Here is a 17,691-nt window from a genome sequence, read left to right as displayed (position 1 = left end):
TGCCTCAGGTTCATTCTTTGTCACTGCATAATGAAAAATGGCAATATGCAGCTGTTCAACAGTTTATGATTAAGGTGTACATGAAAACTGGCATGACGGGTTCTTGATCAAGTGTGTGTAATGAGCTGGGAATGAGGATATGTTGAATAGCCTAGTCTGGTGGAAAGATATAGAAAGAGCACAAATACTTTAGATGTTACAATCAGTGGAGGATAATCTTGTCAACTTTTCTATTCCCGGTGACTAGTTTTAACACTACAAATTGCAGTTTTAGAAAGCCAAGCTCATTTCACATTTCTTTGGCATCACATATTTGCATTTTGTGTTGTTCTCTAAAGAGAAAAGAGTGATCTTTTTATTACTATTTCTATGGACCAGAATAGTAGGATGTGATACATTTGTCTTTGAGGCTCTAGAAGGGACTTGACAATGTCATTGCTCTGACGTTGCACTGTTTGCCATCTCTGATCAAAAAAAAAATCACAAGCGATGTGTTGAGGCAATTTTGTATTAGCTTTATAAGCAGCACAAAATAGGGATTTCAAGGCATTTCTCCTAACAACATATTTGAGATTGCTTTCACACTCAGAGCTTGCTTTATGCCTTTCATGTATCTTTGACATCAAAGAGTATTGAAGCCTTTTTAGTCACTGAACTTGTTTTTTCCCATTCTGTATTTGACTGTCTCCAAGGGGCAGGACACAGTCTGACTTCAGTATTCTTTTCAAAATGTCAAAGGAAACAGAGCCACCATCATTAAAAATAGAACATAAAACGTATGGGAATAGAAATGTAAGCAGTCTATGTGAACACACTGGGTGCCTTTCCACACATCCAGATCAACACTGACATGGTCACAAACATCGGAGCTTAAACAAGTGTCGAAAAAGTCAATCAAAGCTTCTGCTGAAATGGGGCAAACGTACAACTAAGCAGGGGTTAGGATACATACCACCTGGGTGTCAATTAGAATGTTTCTGGTTAATTTCCCAGCCCTTCATATGCATGACTAAAACCCCAATTCCAATTTGTCAAAATCTGTTGGGTCACTGAACATTTTGCAGTCATTTGCAAATCTCATAACCATTATTTTCATTGCAATAGAAAAAGAAAAAAATATATATTGACAAAATATTGACAGTAGGATATTTTTCTATTTTATCAAAAAAATAGCTCATCTTGCATTTGATGGGACAACATGTATTATGCACTATATTACAAAAAGTATTCACTCACCCATCCAACTAATTAAATTCAGGTGTTTCAGTCACTTCCATGGCCACAGGTCTATACATTCACAAACCTGGGCATGCAGACTGCTTCTACAAACATTTGTGAAAGAATGGGTCCGTGATATCAACCGTGGTACTGTGATAGGATGCCACCTGTGCAACAAGTCCTGTCGTGAAATTTCCTCACTACTAAGTATTCCACAGTCAGTGGCGGTTCTATATTGAATTACTCCCCGGGCCAAAAAATAATCCAATCTGTACATATCTTTTTTACAAACGAGCCCGCATTAGCTCCAGCTGTTACATCACTCCCAGCCATCTATCGTCCTCCTCTCAAAGGGCTATAGATCGCTATAGACCTCCAAACTTCATGTGGCCTTCAGATTAGCTCAAGAACAGTGCATAGAGAGCTTCATGGAATTGGTTGGCAGCTGCATCCAGGCCAACCAAGTGCAATGCAAAGCGTTGTATGCAGTGGTGTAAAGCACACCACCACTGGACTCTAGAGCAGTTGAGACGCCTTATCTGGAGTGACGAATCACGCTTCTCCATTTGGTAATCTAATGGACGTGTCTGGGTTTGGCGGTTACCAGGAGAGCGGTACTTGTCTGACTGCATTGTGCCAAGTGTAAAGTTTGGTGGAATGGATTATTTTGTGGGGTTGTTTTTCAGGAGCTGGGTTCGGCCCCTTAGTTCCAGTGAAAATAACTGAATGCTTCAACATACCAAGAGATTTTGGACAATTTCATGCTCCCAATTTTGTGGAAACACTTTGGGGATTGTTCCTTCCTGTACCAACATGACTGTGTACTAGTGCACAAAGCAAGGTCCATAAAGACATGGATGAGCAAGTTTGGTGTGGAAAAACTTGACTGGCCTGCACAGAGTCCTGACCTCAGCCCCATAAACACACTCCTAAACCTTGTGGAAAGCTTACCCAGAAGAGTTGAAGCTGTTATACCTGCAAAGGGTGGGTGGACATCATATTAAACCCTGTGGATTAAGAATGGGATGTCACTTAAATTCATATGCATGTAAAGGCAGATGAGGAAATATTTTTGGAAATATAGTGTATATAGAAGGACATTATTTGAACACAAAATACATTGTTTGCTCGACAGTCAGCAGTTTAAAACTATCTGCCAGACCTCTCCTACCCCTAATATTGCCCTTTTTGCCCAGGGTCATTTATCAATAGGTTGCAGCTGGACTGGAAATGCCATCACCAGCGCAGAATAAGCTCCTTTTAGTAGAGAACAAAGAAAGGGAAATGTAACAATTGTAAAAAATTTTAAGCATTATTGAGCTTGCTTTGTATTGTGCCGTGGCCAATGTAGGTATTACACAGCATGTCACAAGATCTTCTAAAGTTCTTCTACAATAAATGAATTACCACATTTGAACAGCATATTGACTGAAAACAACACAAAGGTGGCGGAAATAAAAACTAAAACTTTAAAACTACAGACTAGCAGCAAACACTATTCATAAATGTTATCACATACATACCCATCCAACTGACGTGTCCATGTCGTTACTGTGGTTACTGCTCATCAACGATCTCCTTTTTTCGTCGTTCTTAAGCCGAGCCATAGAAACATCAGTGAACAACAGTGCCATATACTGGATGGGGCTTTGTGAATCACGAGCTATTTGTTTGTGGATCTGTGCGAATTTGCGGAATTTTTTTTTTTTTCACAAACAGAATTTTCAGTTTTACAAATGGCTTTTTGTTTTACAAATAGAAAATGATATATTTACAAATACACATATATTTGTTAAAAACAACACACAAGTTACAAATAGGAAATTTGTATTTGTGGATAGCAAAACACGTGTGAAACTCAAGGCATATTTGTAGATCACCCTTTTTGCATTTGCAGTTATTTTTTAAACAAATTTAAGCCCATAGCATCGGAACTTCTGTTTGATTTAGTTCCTCGTTCTGAGCATTTGTGAGGTGAAAAAAAAGCCTCCCTTTTAACAGGAAGAAACTTCCAGCAGACCAAGGCAGTTCTAGAAACCCGTTTTGTAAATTAATCAAAGGATGTATACTGGTTAAAAATAACTCCAAGGTTCCTCACTGTTGTATTGGTAACCAAGGTAATACCTGAAGCGCTTTGCTTATGTCCAAAGTCAACAACTTGAGATTTGTCCAAATTTAGAAGCAGAAAATTCACCGTCATCCAGGTCTTTATGTGTTTCAGACAGGCTTGTAGTCTGACCAACTGATTTGTTTAATTTGGTTTCATGAATAAGTATAGCTAAAAATAATCTGCATAAAAATAGAATTTAAGCCATGCTTTCTAATAATATTACCTGATGGCAGCATGTATGAAGTGAGTAAGGAAGATCTCTTTACATCAACAAACTGGAATTTATGAGAGAATTATGACTTAAACCAGCCTAGTACAGTTCCATAACACACCAACACTCACTCACCTATGGTCAATTTAGAATCACCAATCAACTTAACATGCATGTTTGACAGTGGGAGGAAGCCATAGTACCCAATGACACAGAACCCACACAAGCATGGAGGGAACATGCAAACTCCACACAGTCAGGATTCCAACAAGGAACTTTCTTCCTGTGAGGCGTTAGTGCTAACCACCGTGCAGCCCCATATTCCACACAGATTACTGGTAATTCAATTAGTGCTTACTCAGAAGATAGTCTTAGTTGCTTTACAAGACAGTATTTTTTCCAGAGTACATTGTCTTCAGGACAGCCACTCTCCCTACCCCCTCCCCTCTACAAAGTTACTGTATTGTGTATATATTTTAAACCACCTTGCCAATTGGTAAAAAAAAATAATTTACACATTTCATTAAACAGGTTACTTGGAATTTATTTTACTGACTCACTTTGAAAAATCTTTTTTGTCAGTTTTTCATTAATTTTGTGACTTATTTTAAAGGACTGAAGCCATGAAACAATTTAAAATAAAATTTTAAATGTCTTGAAACTTTACAACAGAAACCTCAACTGCTTTTTCAGTTCTGTTCTCAAAAGTACAATTTGCATGTCAGAACTGCTTATTTTCCTTTGTGAGAAATGAATGATGTGAAGTGTTTGAGTACTTTAAAAAGTTAGGTTTTTTTATCAAAAGCTTTATTTTTTTTCAACAGTGTAAAAGGTCACGTTTTGAACTCAAATAGAAATGAGGAGAGTTAAAAAGAATATGAACATTATAAAATAAAAATAGAACTGGGTTTGGAGAGGTGCACCCCAAAATAAATATATATAGGCAGTATGGAAAATGGCAAAAACCACAAGTGAAGGAAAGTTTTAACTTCAATTTCAGATCAGGCTCAACTTAGTAAAATATTATGGAATACAAAGTAGAGGAAAGTACATAACAAACATGAATGATACTATTCACAAAACAAACTATAAAATGTACTTCTATATCTGAACTATAACATGAAACATACCTAATTTTACCTAGAGGACATAATGAAGCGATACCAGTTATCACAGGAATAAAAGATCAATTATGAACACTCACACAGTGCACAGTCATAAGAAAATAGACAGCAGTAATGTATATATATTTTAACATATACATTTTTACAGTTCTTTTCTTCTAATTATACAAGGATAATAACTCTTAGGATACACATTTGAGCAGGTTTAATTATTTAGTGTCAAGCTACTCTGGACTTTTTTGTCTTTTTTATGCAGCTATGAGATGACTTATCATTTCATTAGCAATGAAGCAATGAATGAACGCTGCCATTAACATGTTGCTGCCTGGAGTCTGTCAATAAGTGCTTCTGTCATTGTTATAAAAATAGAAATTTGAAAGGGCAAATGTTTATACCTTCATTGTTTTCTTATCATCTCCTCTCATATGAAACATGTTTAACATTTTATTGCTACAGAATGGAAAAAAAGGGGATGATTCTCGATTCCCTTACAAAATGTATCTACAATACAGCAGACACAGAGCAGCATTATCTTTGTTTTTGTGTGTGTGTGTGTGTGTGGTCATAGTCTAAAATTCATTCCCTTTTGACCTCTTGTATTGTCGACACCAACTCCTGAGAAAATAATTTCCTTTTTTTGTTTCAGGATAAAATAGATAAATAAATGCTTTGACATGTTCTCCAGCCATTCCATTCCAAGAGCTAAACATCTGTTTATGACTAATAAGCACCAAGTTTTATTACATATAAAGAAGGTGATTCAATGTGTCTTTTTTTTTTTAGGCTGGATTTTCTTTATTGATTATTTTATAGGTATAAGATAATTTGTTAAAATCCCCATCAGTGCCCATGTCCTGGCTGACAAGCAACTAATCCAGTTAGCTTTGCTAAGCTAGTAGACAAAGTTGTACAAAACAGAAGATGATGTAGTGGATTGTTCACACTGGCATAATGGTTGCCAGTCTGGAAATGAGAATGACCAGCCAATGGAGTATCACATCCATGGGGTCACTAGCATAGAGATGCTAATCATTAGCTTCTACACACTACAGCCCAGCCAAGACAATGATGTTCTAATGAGCAGCATCTGAGTAGTCCATTTCTCATTTGCCACCACTGGCTTCAAAGTAACCAGCGCTAAGTTATCATTGACCAGATTAGTAGTTGGCTTCAGTAGGGATAAAGCCTTTTGCTAAAAGTATATAGCTTCTGCTGAGTGCTCAGTTGTCTTATATTTGACAAGGTTACTGTGCAATAGGATTCCTTCCTGATAACACATTCATCTGTAATAAAACATTTTATGAGTTGGCATTTTATAAATACTACTATACTAAACTGGATTGTCTTAATTAAATTGAAATGAACAGAAATGGATGGAACTTGAGTGCTTTTATTTAGCCTATTTTAGTTTATTTCTCTATAAAGTATCCTGAGATGACTTTTATTGTGAAGTGGCATTAAATCTAAAAAGCTGAACTGAATTAGGAGGCAGGAGGGGATAGTGGTGAAGAGGCATAATTGCAGTACTCAGCCAGAATTTACTTGTTTGTGGACCATTCTGCTGTTGCTTTCACTGTTTCTATAGCCATTGTTTCTTTTTATTTCAGTTCCAGTTCTCTTCAGGTTTATAATGATTATATAATGTGGATGTATAATCCTTTCAACAGAATCTGTGGTGTTGTAACCACTATTTGGGGCTGAAGTAGTTTCCTTGGTAACCATGACCATGGAGGAGAAGCTCCACGTTGTCTGACATGTAATTTTAATATGACTCTCCATCGTAATGCAGTATTAGAGGTCATGGTTATTACGCATTTATGTTGGACCAAGCAAAGGGAAATCCAGCAATTCCCCACCAAAGAAAGTATTTTTCATGCTTGTGCACATAACTTCAAACTGGGTGATAGATCACCTTTAAGCTCTGTATACCAAAGAACCCAAACAGTGCCGGATGAGCTTTATGACTTAAGCTTAAGTTGATGCCCTTGATGCGACAAGTCAAAGTACAGAAATAATAAATCTGTGAATAGAAAATCTGGAGAAACTTGAGGATTGGAGATCAGAGACACTTTCTTTCAAAGAATATGCTTAAGTGTGTGAAGACATACTCTAAAGACTCTAAGCAGTAACTGATACCAAAGAGACTTTTAAAATGTATTGAATTTAGCATCAGAATATTTACAATGAAATATCCAAAACAGTACAATGGTGAGATTGGGTTTGAATCCACTGTGTGTGTGTGTGTGTGTGTGTGTGTGTGTGTGTGTGTGTGTGTGTGTGTGTGTGTGTGTGTGTGTGTGTGTGTGTGTGTGTGTGTGTGTGTGTGTATGTGTGTGAACAAAACAGATATTTAGCTGTCCAACTGAAATGTACTGGTTGTAGTCACATAGTGCTCTCCAACTTGAACCTCTCAAACTGTGAATTCACACAGTGCTGTAGTTATGGATAAAAACTGTGTGACAAATGTTATTCTCCTCTCATTTCACACAGAGCAGCTTGTTCAGTGATGATGTTAAAAATGTTAAAAGTGTATTATTATTATGTATTTCTGACCTTTGGGAAGCAAGGCAGTTTGTTGTAACTACATTGAAAGAGAAAAACTGTAAAACTTCCAACATGTTCAAAGAACTCGCTTTGTAGAGAACTAAAATAATGGAATGTCCCACTAAAGTAGTTTGAAACAACCTGTTTTATAAGAGGTTGACATTGACTTTCTAAATTGTAATCATCGCTCAGGTGTTCGAACAGATAACCAGGATAATAGGAAAATAACTGACTTCAAACAATAAATTTCTACATTTAAATAAACTGAGCAATGGTACCCGATAATGCTCTGAGTTGTTTGAGAAAAATTCTAGAGGACAAAAATGGTGCAATAAGAGTTTTTGTTGTTTTGGAAATGATCAAAGCCATTCGTTTTGTGACATGGAACTACAGGGCATATCTCCTTGTCTCTTTGATGCTGCGGACAGAGGCCATGAGTACTTTTACTGAAAAAATAGGAGGGGAAATCTTTTAACTGCAGGTTTTCATACACCACTCTAACCTGATTTGACATAACATAAAGCATCTCATACTAGAACTGTAAGATTAACCATCTAATAATACATGCATACAATATAGAATCAGTTTTGGTCTGTGAGCAAGAAGTACTTTATCTGACCTTAAGAAGATATATATATAGAGAAAAAAGAATAAGGGATGGAGGTTGTGATTGTCTGGTGCGGATATATAAACCCTTGACTGTTTTGTTGCAATACAGTAAGAATGTATAGTATTTTCATTGGTTAAAGTTAACTCTGTATACTGCACACACACACACACACACCAAAATTGTGGTCCACCACAGACTATAACCGTCCCTTCATGTTTTAGTCACTCACAGAATTCCCCCCTGAGAGGAAGCTGTTTCTGGATGTAACTCAGATTCTATGAGCACCCTCAGGTTATCAAAGGTAAAATGATCCAACTGGCACTAGGAAACGATTCAAATGCTTTGTATTGACTTTAAAAAAGCCACAATGAGAATTTATGACTGTATGAACACCTAAACATATCTAATGAGACAAAAATATTAAAAAGTCTTAACCCAGCATTAGGAGACCTGTGGAACTCTTTTAAATGTTGAGCATTTATAGCCAAAAGTTTGGGATTTGTACATTTAATCTTTTATTCAAATCCAAAGTTATACCTTAATTAGTTTTGTAAGTATGGTTCTAGCAGCCAGTGTAACTTTGTAATATTCACTTCTGAAAAAGGTTATGTATAAACACAAATAATAAATAAAGTATGAAAAGTTTAAATAACTTAAAATTGACACTGACTGGATAGTTTTTTGTTGCTATCATATTATTCCAACATTGCTGTTTCACTCACAAACAAACATAATATATGACCAAGACAGGGATGAAAAAATGCATTTAGTTTTTCATTTGTTCTTCTATATTCCCAGTAGTCCACACTGGGATTTGCCTCTCAGAAAAGCCACAATTGGGAAGCAAGAGTCTGACAAGGATTTAGAATAAGTGCATAGATGAAGAAAGCAGAGAGGCCTTTCTTTTTTTCCCTTCCTTTTCCTTGAGTACAATACACTGCAAATGACAGTAGTGGCCTGATTAAGACAACATAGAACAACATACAGCACACCAGACACACACACACACATAGAATGTATTTAGTGCTGCAGTCCTGTCAATAAGATTGGACGGTAAAGAGCGTAGACGTCCAATGGGTCTGCCACACGGCTGACTCCACGTCATGTGACCTCAGCGAAGGCGATGTGATTCTAGAGGGAACAAGACAGCACAAACCAACATCTTAGTATTTGAAAAAAATAATTTTACTTTGAATCTGAAGAGGTTTAAAGGAAAATTCTGACATTTTTCAGCCTTACATGTTCCTCAAAAATCTGGCCATTGTTGCTTGTTAGATCAAATTCTCTTTTTGTTTGATACCATAAAGGTACTCGCAAGGCTGAATAGGAAAAGAAGATATCAAGAACGGTATGGAGGAAAGATGGAGGATCTGAGAGTGAGATTATCAGATTCTTCTGAGACTGCTAAACAGAGAAAATGCACAATTCAAGTGGTCTCTGTCATCAAAAATACCAGTACCTGTTGTGCATTCAGATCCTGAAACACCCTGCTCATATTTCAATAACAACAGTAACTCTGTGTCTATAAAATGTCATTAATTGTCATCCAAATTTTAGGCTCATATACTGTGTTGAATTTTAGATGTGAAATATGAGAGAGGGGATTCTGTAGTAATGTGCTAAAACTGTGTGTAATCCAGAGCTACAATCCACTAAAAAGAAAAGAAAATTGAGACAGAAGATATGAAAAGGAGGCTCTATGATGTTAAAAAGCTGAAATCCAAATCATGCACAAAAGTGAAAATATTTTACCTTAAAAAAAATTTATATTTAGTTTTCTCAATTCCCAAACTTTTACAATGTTATGTAACATGGTGATAAATATCCTTGTCCAACTATTTATAAATGTATTGCTGAAATTCAAACTGAGCCAAGAGACTGAAAGAATAGTAATTCTGATGTCAACATTTGATATACTGATTTTGTATTTTTATTTTAAAATAGATGGACTAAATGATTTGAAAATCAAAGCATCCTAACTTTTTAACTTTTTAAAATATGGTTGTACACATTGCTTCCTGCCTTGGCATTTTGTTCACTGATTAAATTCCAGGCTTCTTTGGGGAGTACTTTTTTTAAGGGCAGGTATTTTTCCTCTGAGCATGTCATAGCCTTGGTTAAAGTGTGAGATTTTCAACAGGTGACTTCATCAAATATAAGCTGGAAATGTAATACATGTTGCAGTTAAATGGGATTGCTTTTAGTAAAAAAGGCAAAAAAAAGTCATCAGCCAATACAGCAACCACTGCATCTGGTATTTTAAAGATCAGAGAAGATTTCACTCAGATAAAAAGAGAAAAAGAGAAAAAGCAGAAAAAGCACTTCAAAGCGTGTACCAAATTCTCTGGACATTATGTTTGGTTGAATAACCTTCATTTTAATACACAAACTGTTGTGGGATTGTAATGTTGCTTTTTGTCATTTTAACTGATTGGTTGATTTTCTGAATGTGAACATTTAGTAGCCAGTATGTATGCATGCCTTTCCACCAATGACCACAGTCATTTTTTTTTCTTTTCAACAGAAAAATGTTGAGATGATTGGGGTTTGGCCAGGGTAGAAAGATTTGTTCTAGTGGTACACCTGGGTTCTACCAGTCATAACCTAACTAATCACTATCTAATGAATGACATGAAATAACACACCAGATCACAGGGGGTCAAGTGCTGCTCTGTCCATTTATGCGCTGCCGGTAAATCTAACAAAACTAGATTATGAATAAACATATGGCTAATCTCAGTACTGGTTTTGGGGAGCCACATTTCTGATTGGTCACTAAAACTAGTTTTGAATTTCCATCAGTTTCCGTAGGATGGTGATCTGTATTTTAGTAAGTTTTGGGAGAATTTGACAACTTGTGTGGGCGACACAAGATTTTGGGGAAAATCAGCAATGCCATTAATTCATCTTCAAAAACACTTTTTAGCATGTGTCTCAGAAAAAGGCACTCTTTAAGAACAAAGGACAAATACAGCACACCTCTCATTTTGCCTGTTATTGTTTCGTATGCGAGTCGCCCAAACAAAAATACTAAAAACCCTCCTCATTAACAGTTCGAAAAGGTTTTGAGAACTTCAGATATTTAGATTCTTAGGAGAATTAACTTCTCCACAATGCTTACGACAGCTCATTGTTAGGTTCCCACGTGCAAGTGAACCAAAGACAGTTGTGACTGTTTAATGTTGTTGCTTTCGTTGGGGATTAAAGCTAATTCATGGTTTCACACAGGCTTTGTGTATGTGGTGAGTCTGATTTCATTTTCATCATGTGATCCAGTCCACAAGGTTCAACTGGGTTCCTCCGCAGTTACTGCATATAGCTACAAAATTTAACAGCTTCAAGGACTAAATGCACCTAGATCAACAGAGGATAATGAGCAGAAGAACAAAATGGAACCTTGTTTTATGGAGACTTAATCTGCACATCTACAGTGTACTGTCGACTGATTATATGTTGGGAAGCTTCAGTTCAGATAACCCAAAGATAATATGTAGCAAATCAAATTCATGGTTTCCATGTCCACATGTATGAATCATGTATGAGACTTTACAAATGTGACCACTGAAACTGTGAATTTGTCCTGACAGTAGTATGATCATACCATGATTGGACGACATCTATCACACAATACCAGCCAGATAAATCCTACACTAGTTTATTGTAAATGCAAAACAGAAAGAAGTTTGACTTTAAGTCCAGAGATTTGGTAGTAAGTGTTCCAAACCACTCTGTAGCATGGTTGCCTTTTATTTCTGAAATGCTGGAACCAGCTGAGACCCTGCACCCAGTGCAGGCATGCTTGGAGGCACTCCCTAATGTAGTTAGACTCCTCATCTTCATCATCTGTCTCCTGCAGCAGAGTGTATGATATTACATAAATATTCTTTCTGTAAAAGTGGGTGTATCCAAACTTCTTACTATACAAATAAGCACTTTGGCTATGTGTTCCATGTCCATGTGTAATTTATTTTCTTTTTCAATCAAACACAAGCATGTGTTGTATCCATGGTACAACTACTGTACAGGTGCTGTGCTATCCCAACCTGTGAGGCAATGTATTTCTCCAGAGGACTTTCCACCCGTCCGATATTCAGCATAGTTGTGTTGGGCTGCTGCTCTGCTGATGACTCGTCACCCAGCAGCAACTTGCCTTTAAAGTTGTGGACCACACAGACCACCTACAACAACAAATATGACATAGTCATAAATCAAATCCAGCTTTCAGCCAAGAACACACACACACGCATACACACACACACACACACACACACACAAACACACACACACACACACACACACACACACACACACACAAATAAACAAGTCAAAGAAAAGACATGTGTAACTCAATTTAAAGGACTGACTGAGATTACTGAGTGGTTTTCTGGGTTAACTGCGCAACCCAAGTATATAGGTCACTCATAGTGTGTGTTTACTGACTGTTTCATAGGGTGCTGTAATTATAAAGGATGAAGCCATTGTATGAGTTCAAAAGGCTCAAAACATGGCTTTGAGGTTCCAAAATTAAATGACCTATTTTAAGGCGGCTGAGGAGATATACAGAAACTCAAAGAGATGGATCAGTGTCCACTCTCCATGTTATTTCCTCTGGAGCAGGGCAACCATGAATCTTAAACCTCATCATCAAACTTCAGGAAATACACAATGTGTCATATTTCTGTAATTGTGTTTTTACCATGACCTCATGAACAAGGACTCACTCTGAACTGGAATGTATTCTCTATGGTATTCCTCTCAATATGAGCAACAGACATACATACAAACATATTGACTGTTCTTCCTACCTTTGAATATTTCTTGAGATGGCTTCTTTATAATTACATTGATTAGCAAAAACCAATAGCCTCCTCTGTCTAATATGCTGTTGGATACTTATATGCTGCTACAACAACTCCTGAATGACAGCAACATAAATGAAAATCCATCGAGTAGGCATTAGAAAATTTTCATTGATGGTTTTAAGTTTTGTTGTTTTAATACCTTTTTAAATCATGAACTCCAGTTATCTCCCAATGCCCCCTGCATTGCCATCTGTGTTTTTTGGGTTTAATTTTGTATTCTTTCTTGGTTGTTACTTTGGACATAGTTTTTTTTGGAGTTCATATTAGCTAATCTCTTCTCTTCAGTTGCTTTTTGCTGAAAAGGTGGTCAAAAAGACTCAGAGAGAGAAGCAAAGGCCATTCTACCAATGATAATGCAGAACCTCAGCCAGAATACACTGCCCAAAGGTCTGCATCACCAAACACAGATGTTGGTAGATTTCCCAACATGACTTCTGTATAGCCAGGAATAGATGCTGATTGGCTAGATGATTGGAAGATGGCAATAGTTTGAGGAGATGGAGGCTGAAGATAAAAACTTTTTTCTTTTAAGAAACACGACCCCATATTAATTTTGACATTCATTTGCATATGGAGGTGACTCTGCTCTGCTTGAGTGACGGTATTAAACAGTATTATAAATGTATGTACTGATATTGTGATGAGATGTGCTGATATTTTGTTGAGTTTTGTTGAGTTTGTTGAGTATTAGGAGGAGTGCAACAATTGTTTCTTTGGAACCTAATATTTCCTCCATGCGGCCAGTCATCACGCTAGTCCCTGAGTTTAAATCAGAAAAAAAGTATGTTTTAGAGAAATATTATTAATTTTCTAACACAATGAGACTACTGCATCATTTTGAATATTTAAAACAATGTTTTGACTGAATGATATTGACTGCTGACTGACAGAAATGATAACCTTTAAAACAAAGTAGACTTATCGAAGACTGTTGTTAGCTGTGTTAAAGTCACTGTTTTGCATTTAAAGCAAGCTTTCTAGTTTTATTTCGTATGACCCATAGAACTCAACTCAACTCAAAAAACAGCCGTGGCTGAAAACAAAGTGCTGCACATGAATAACAACACAAAGTATAAGACATAAAACATAAGAACAATATAAAAAACAATAACAATATTAAAACAATAAAAAACAATAAAGCAAAAACAGAAACAGAGACAGAACAGAGACTCATGCTGGGTTAAAACCCAATAAAAATGGGTTTTAAGGCGAGGTTTTAAAAATGGACAGTGAAGGGGCTTGTCAAATGTGCAATGGGAGGTCGTTCCATAGTTTAGGACTGGCAAAGTAAAATAAAAATAAGGCTCTATCTCCTCTGAGCTTCTGTTTAGCCCTTGGTATCTCCAGGAGAAGCTGATCAGCTGACCTGAGGCACCGGGCAGGAGTATAAGGATGGAGCAGCTCAGAGAGGTACCATTTAAAGATTTAAAAACAAAAAAAATAACCTTAAAATGGACTCTAAAATGCACATGTAGCCAGTGGAGGGAGGCTAAAATGGGAGTAATGTGCTCCCTCTTACATGTTCCAGTTAGGAGGCATAGAAATTCCAGAATCTATGGGACTAAACACCAGATTATGTCTCACTCAGCCCATAATCCATAAAAAAGCACAGAGATCCACTACCAAATGCAGGTGGATCATATCAATAATGATCCCCTCAACTAGGACCATTTCAAATTAACAGAAGGTGGCAAACAGCACCCCTTTTGATAATTAGGTACATGTGATTTACCAATTGCACAGGCACAAATTATTTATTGTGCAAAAATAATTATATAAGACATTAGGGTCACCTTATTTACAACATGTTGTCAACAGGTTGGTACCCAATCTCCACGCAGCACTGAAAAGGCAACCCAGACTGTCAACAATGTAAAGGGTTGAAAACGTCATTTCATTTGCACTCAGCACCTTACAGCTTTTATATGTTGCAACAGAACTAAGCAAGACTGCTCTTGAGATCATGACCAGACAAATGGAATCTTTTATTCTATGTAATCATCTTGTGAATTTCAAACTGTCCAAAAAGGTTTTAGAATTACTCCACAGACACTTTATTTGTCCCCAAACATACACGCTGAGAGTCTTACCAGGAAAGTGGCGATGGCTGTGCCGATGGTAAAGCCAGCGATGACATCTGACCAGTGGTTTCGGTATTCAGCCACTCGGTTCAGACCAGTGAGGAAGGCGAGACACATGAGTCCAAGAGACAGCACTGGCTTGGCCAGACGAGTCCCCTTCGCCTGCACAGTGCACGTCACATACATCTGCCGGAACAGACATGCAAGGATTATAGTTATTACATTTGTCGTGGAAACATTCTGGTGCCATTGCATTACACTTACAGCATTTATTATGCCTTGTGAAAGTATGTGGTGCCTTTGAGTTTGCTCCTGTTTTGTTGCTTCACAACCTGGAATTAAAACATATATTTGATGGTTTTAATAATTTGATAAATGAAACATGCCTTCCACTTTGAAGGAGCAAAAAATAATTTGAGCTAAATGAGAAATAGGACAACAGAAACCACAATTCTTATGGTGTATGTCTCTGTGAGCTTAGCATATTTTTGTCAAATCCTCAAGACAAAACAGTCTCTTTGAGATCTGGACTTCAACTATACCATTTAATGACATTTAAATATTTCTCTTTGATGTCATTTGATAGTTGCTTTAGCAGCTTGCTAAGGGTCATCGTCATGTTAAATGTGAACCTCCTTCAGTCTTAATACTCAAAAAGATAAAATTCCATCAAGTAATTTGCTTGTATTTAACACCGTTCCCTCAGTTCTGACTGTGGTCATGATTAGGGTGAAGAGAAGTGCTAAGTTTGCACTACATGGGGCATTATCCTTGATTACCAAAAAGTTCCATTTCAGTCTCATCTGACCATGATTTGTTCATGATCTTTTTGGATAGATAATTTACCTTCAGTGCACTGCTTACTCAGCAGTCTTTGCTTAGTGGTGTTACAAATAAATTGTTGTGATGACATGATACCAGACAGCGATGACTACATATAAAGAACCTAAATATCCTCTAAGGATATCATACTATTTTCTTCTTTGTATTTGTAGAAAAATTTGAATATTGACAATATGAAGGTTTGAATATCAAAAAGAAAAGGAGGGAAGCAGATATGGAGTGACAGACAGATACCAGATGAATAATGACAGAAAATAAGGAAAGACTGTGGAGGCATACAATGATGCCCAGAGGAAGAAGTGGATAAAGAGAAGAACTAGTGAGAAAAGAAGAAGAAAAGTAAACAGAGAACAGAAAAGGCCATAGAAGGACAAAAATAACACTATCAAAACTAGTAAATTTTGAGAATATTCACATAGGAGGAAGGTGTTTGTGAACCTGGTGGTATGCGCTCAGTGACATGTGAATTATATTCCCAGAAAGAAAAGTGTCTGGCTAAAAAGACTTGGTACTAGTAGGAATACGAAAGAAAACAAAACAAATCTCAGAAATTATGGTGACATATTAAAAAAAAACATCAATTGACATTTCTTTAGTCATCAGGGGAGTGACAAATCCTCCACTCTTTTTTTCTTTGTTTTCTATACAGCAACTGCCAGCACTTTAAAGCCAGCACGTTTAAATTCTCTGAACTGTTGACAGGTTCTAGTGTCATTACTGTTGCTACTTTTGAGACAACCAACCATATGGCAGACAGGTGGTTCTAGCTGTCTATCCTGAGTTGAGCTTGTTGATCTGTCAGACAGATATTATCACAAAATCCTGTTTAGTAGCAGCAGATGGCTCAGACACTGGTGTTGCTGGTGAATGTTCTCCTTTTATCACTGTACAAGTTACAAGTTGCTGACCTTACTACTGTCACAGTTTATGTTTTCATAGTCTTGTTTTCAATTTCTTATGTTTTCTTTCTCATGTTTTCAGGTTCTTGTCATGTTTCTCCCCTGTCACGTTAGTCTCACCCATGTCACCTGTTTCATTGTCATCAGCTGCACGTCATCACTAATCACTCCCTCCACAGCATTTAGTCTCCTGGTTTCCTTTTGTTCGTGGCAGAATCCTCACAAACCCTTCATGTTTTGTTCACAGAAGCTAAGTCTGGTTTCAAAGTTATTTATTCATAGTCTGGTCTTGTTTTCATAGTCTTGTTTATCGTTAATTCACAGTTTAAGTATTTTTTAATCCGACTGTAGGCTTTAGGTTTTTGACTTGCTCCCTGTTTTGTGTTTGTTTTTATTAAATAAACCTTTTGACTCTTGGAAGAACTGCATCTGGTTCCTACCTCTTCCAGCAATCCTGACAACTACAGATGCAAGTAAAATAAATTATGTGGACACATTACTTTGACAAAGTGATACTTACTCTATTGCTCTCTTACTTGTTTCCCTTTTCATGCTAGTGACTGGAATCTACTAACCAGATGAAGCAGTCACCCTAACAAACTGTCAAAGGTAGTAGAGGCCATATCGTTTGACTCCAGCTTCACAATTAGTTTTATTGAATCCTTTAATATGCAGCTATAAAGCATTTTGAAAAGTGAAAAATAGATGGCATAGAAATGCAAGAATGATATAAAAGCTCAGGTCTAAAAACTAAAGCTGTTCAAGGAAGATGCAGCTAAAAGTGTGATTTTTATTTTTTAGTAATAAACAATCACTGAATGACAGGAGGTTGGATGCACAGATCCAGAGGAAAACTATAAGCAACTGACAATGCATATAAATACTATACAGTGTTGTTAGAATACTACAAAAAAAGAAAGTTTAGATGTGGTATGTCCTTTTAAGCTATTATTTCAATGAACAATATATGGCACCAAATATGTCTTTCTTCCTCTTATGCCTCTATGCCTTTTTATAGTATTGATCATTTTTGCATTGTGACTCCAGCACAGAACTTGTTGTGTTTTGCTCTAAGGTGGCAGCATTAACTGCCACAATGACTCCACCACTTTATCACATAATTGTTTTATACTTGTGGATATTTCTTGGAGTAAATGGTAAGATTTTGTGACAAAGCCCTCTTTCAGTA

At 36.7% G+C, this 17,691-nt stretch overlaps 1 protein-coding gene across 1 annotated transcript in view; it reads right to left on the bottom strand.

Annotated features, from left to right (window-relative positions):
* Positions 1-8,486: 8,486 nt before the first annotated feature.
* The window catches only part of plppr5b (phospholipid phosphatase related 5b), a 57,650-nt gene continuing 48,445 nt past the window's right edge, over positions 8,487-17,691 (bottom strand). Inside the window, exons 4-6 of the mRNA XM_072378130.1 lie at positions 14,770-14,946; positions 11,861-11,995; positions 8,487-8,948 (exon numbers count right to left, since the gene is read on the bottom strand). Of these exons, the coding sequence (XP_072234231.1) occupies positions 8,919-8,948; positions 11,861-11,995; positions 14,770-14,946 (342 nt within the window). The 3' untranslated portion in view covers positions 8,487-8,918. The remainder of the gene's footprint in view (positions 8,949-11,860; positions 11,996-14,769; positions 14,947-17,691) is intronic.

Source organism: Leuresthes tenuis, unplaced genomic scaffold, assembly GCF_036924035.1.
Source record: "Leuresthes tenuis unplaced genomic scaffold, fLeuTen1.0.hap1 SCAF_24, whole genome shotgun sequence".
In the NCBI taxonomy this organism is placed as follows: domain Eukaryota; kingdom Metazoa; phylum Chordata; class Actinopteri; order Atheriniformes; family Atherinopsidae; genus Leuresthes; species Leuresthes tenuis.
This window is presented reverse-complemented; position numbering and strand designations above follow the sequence as displayed.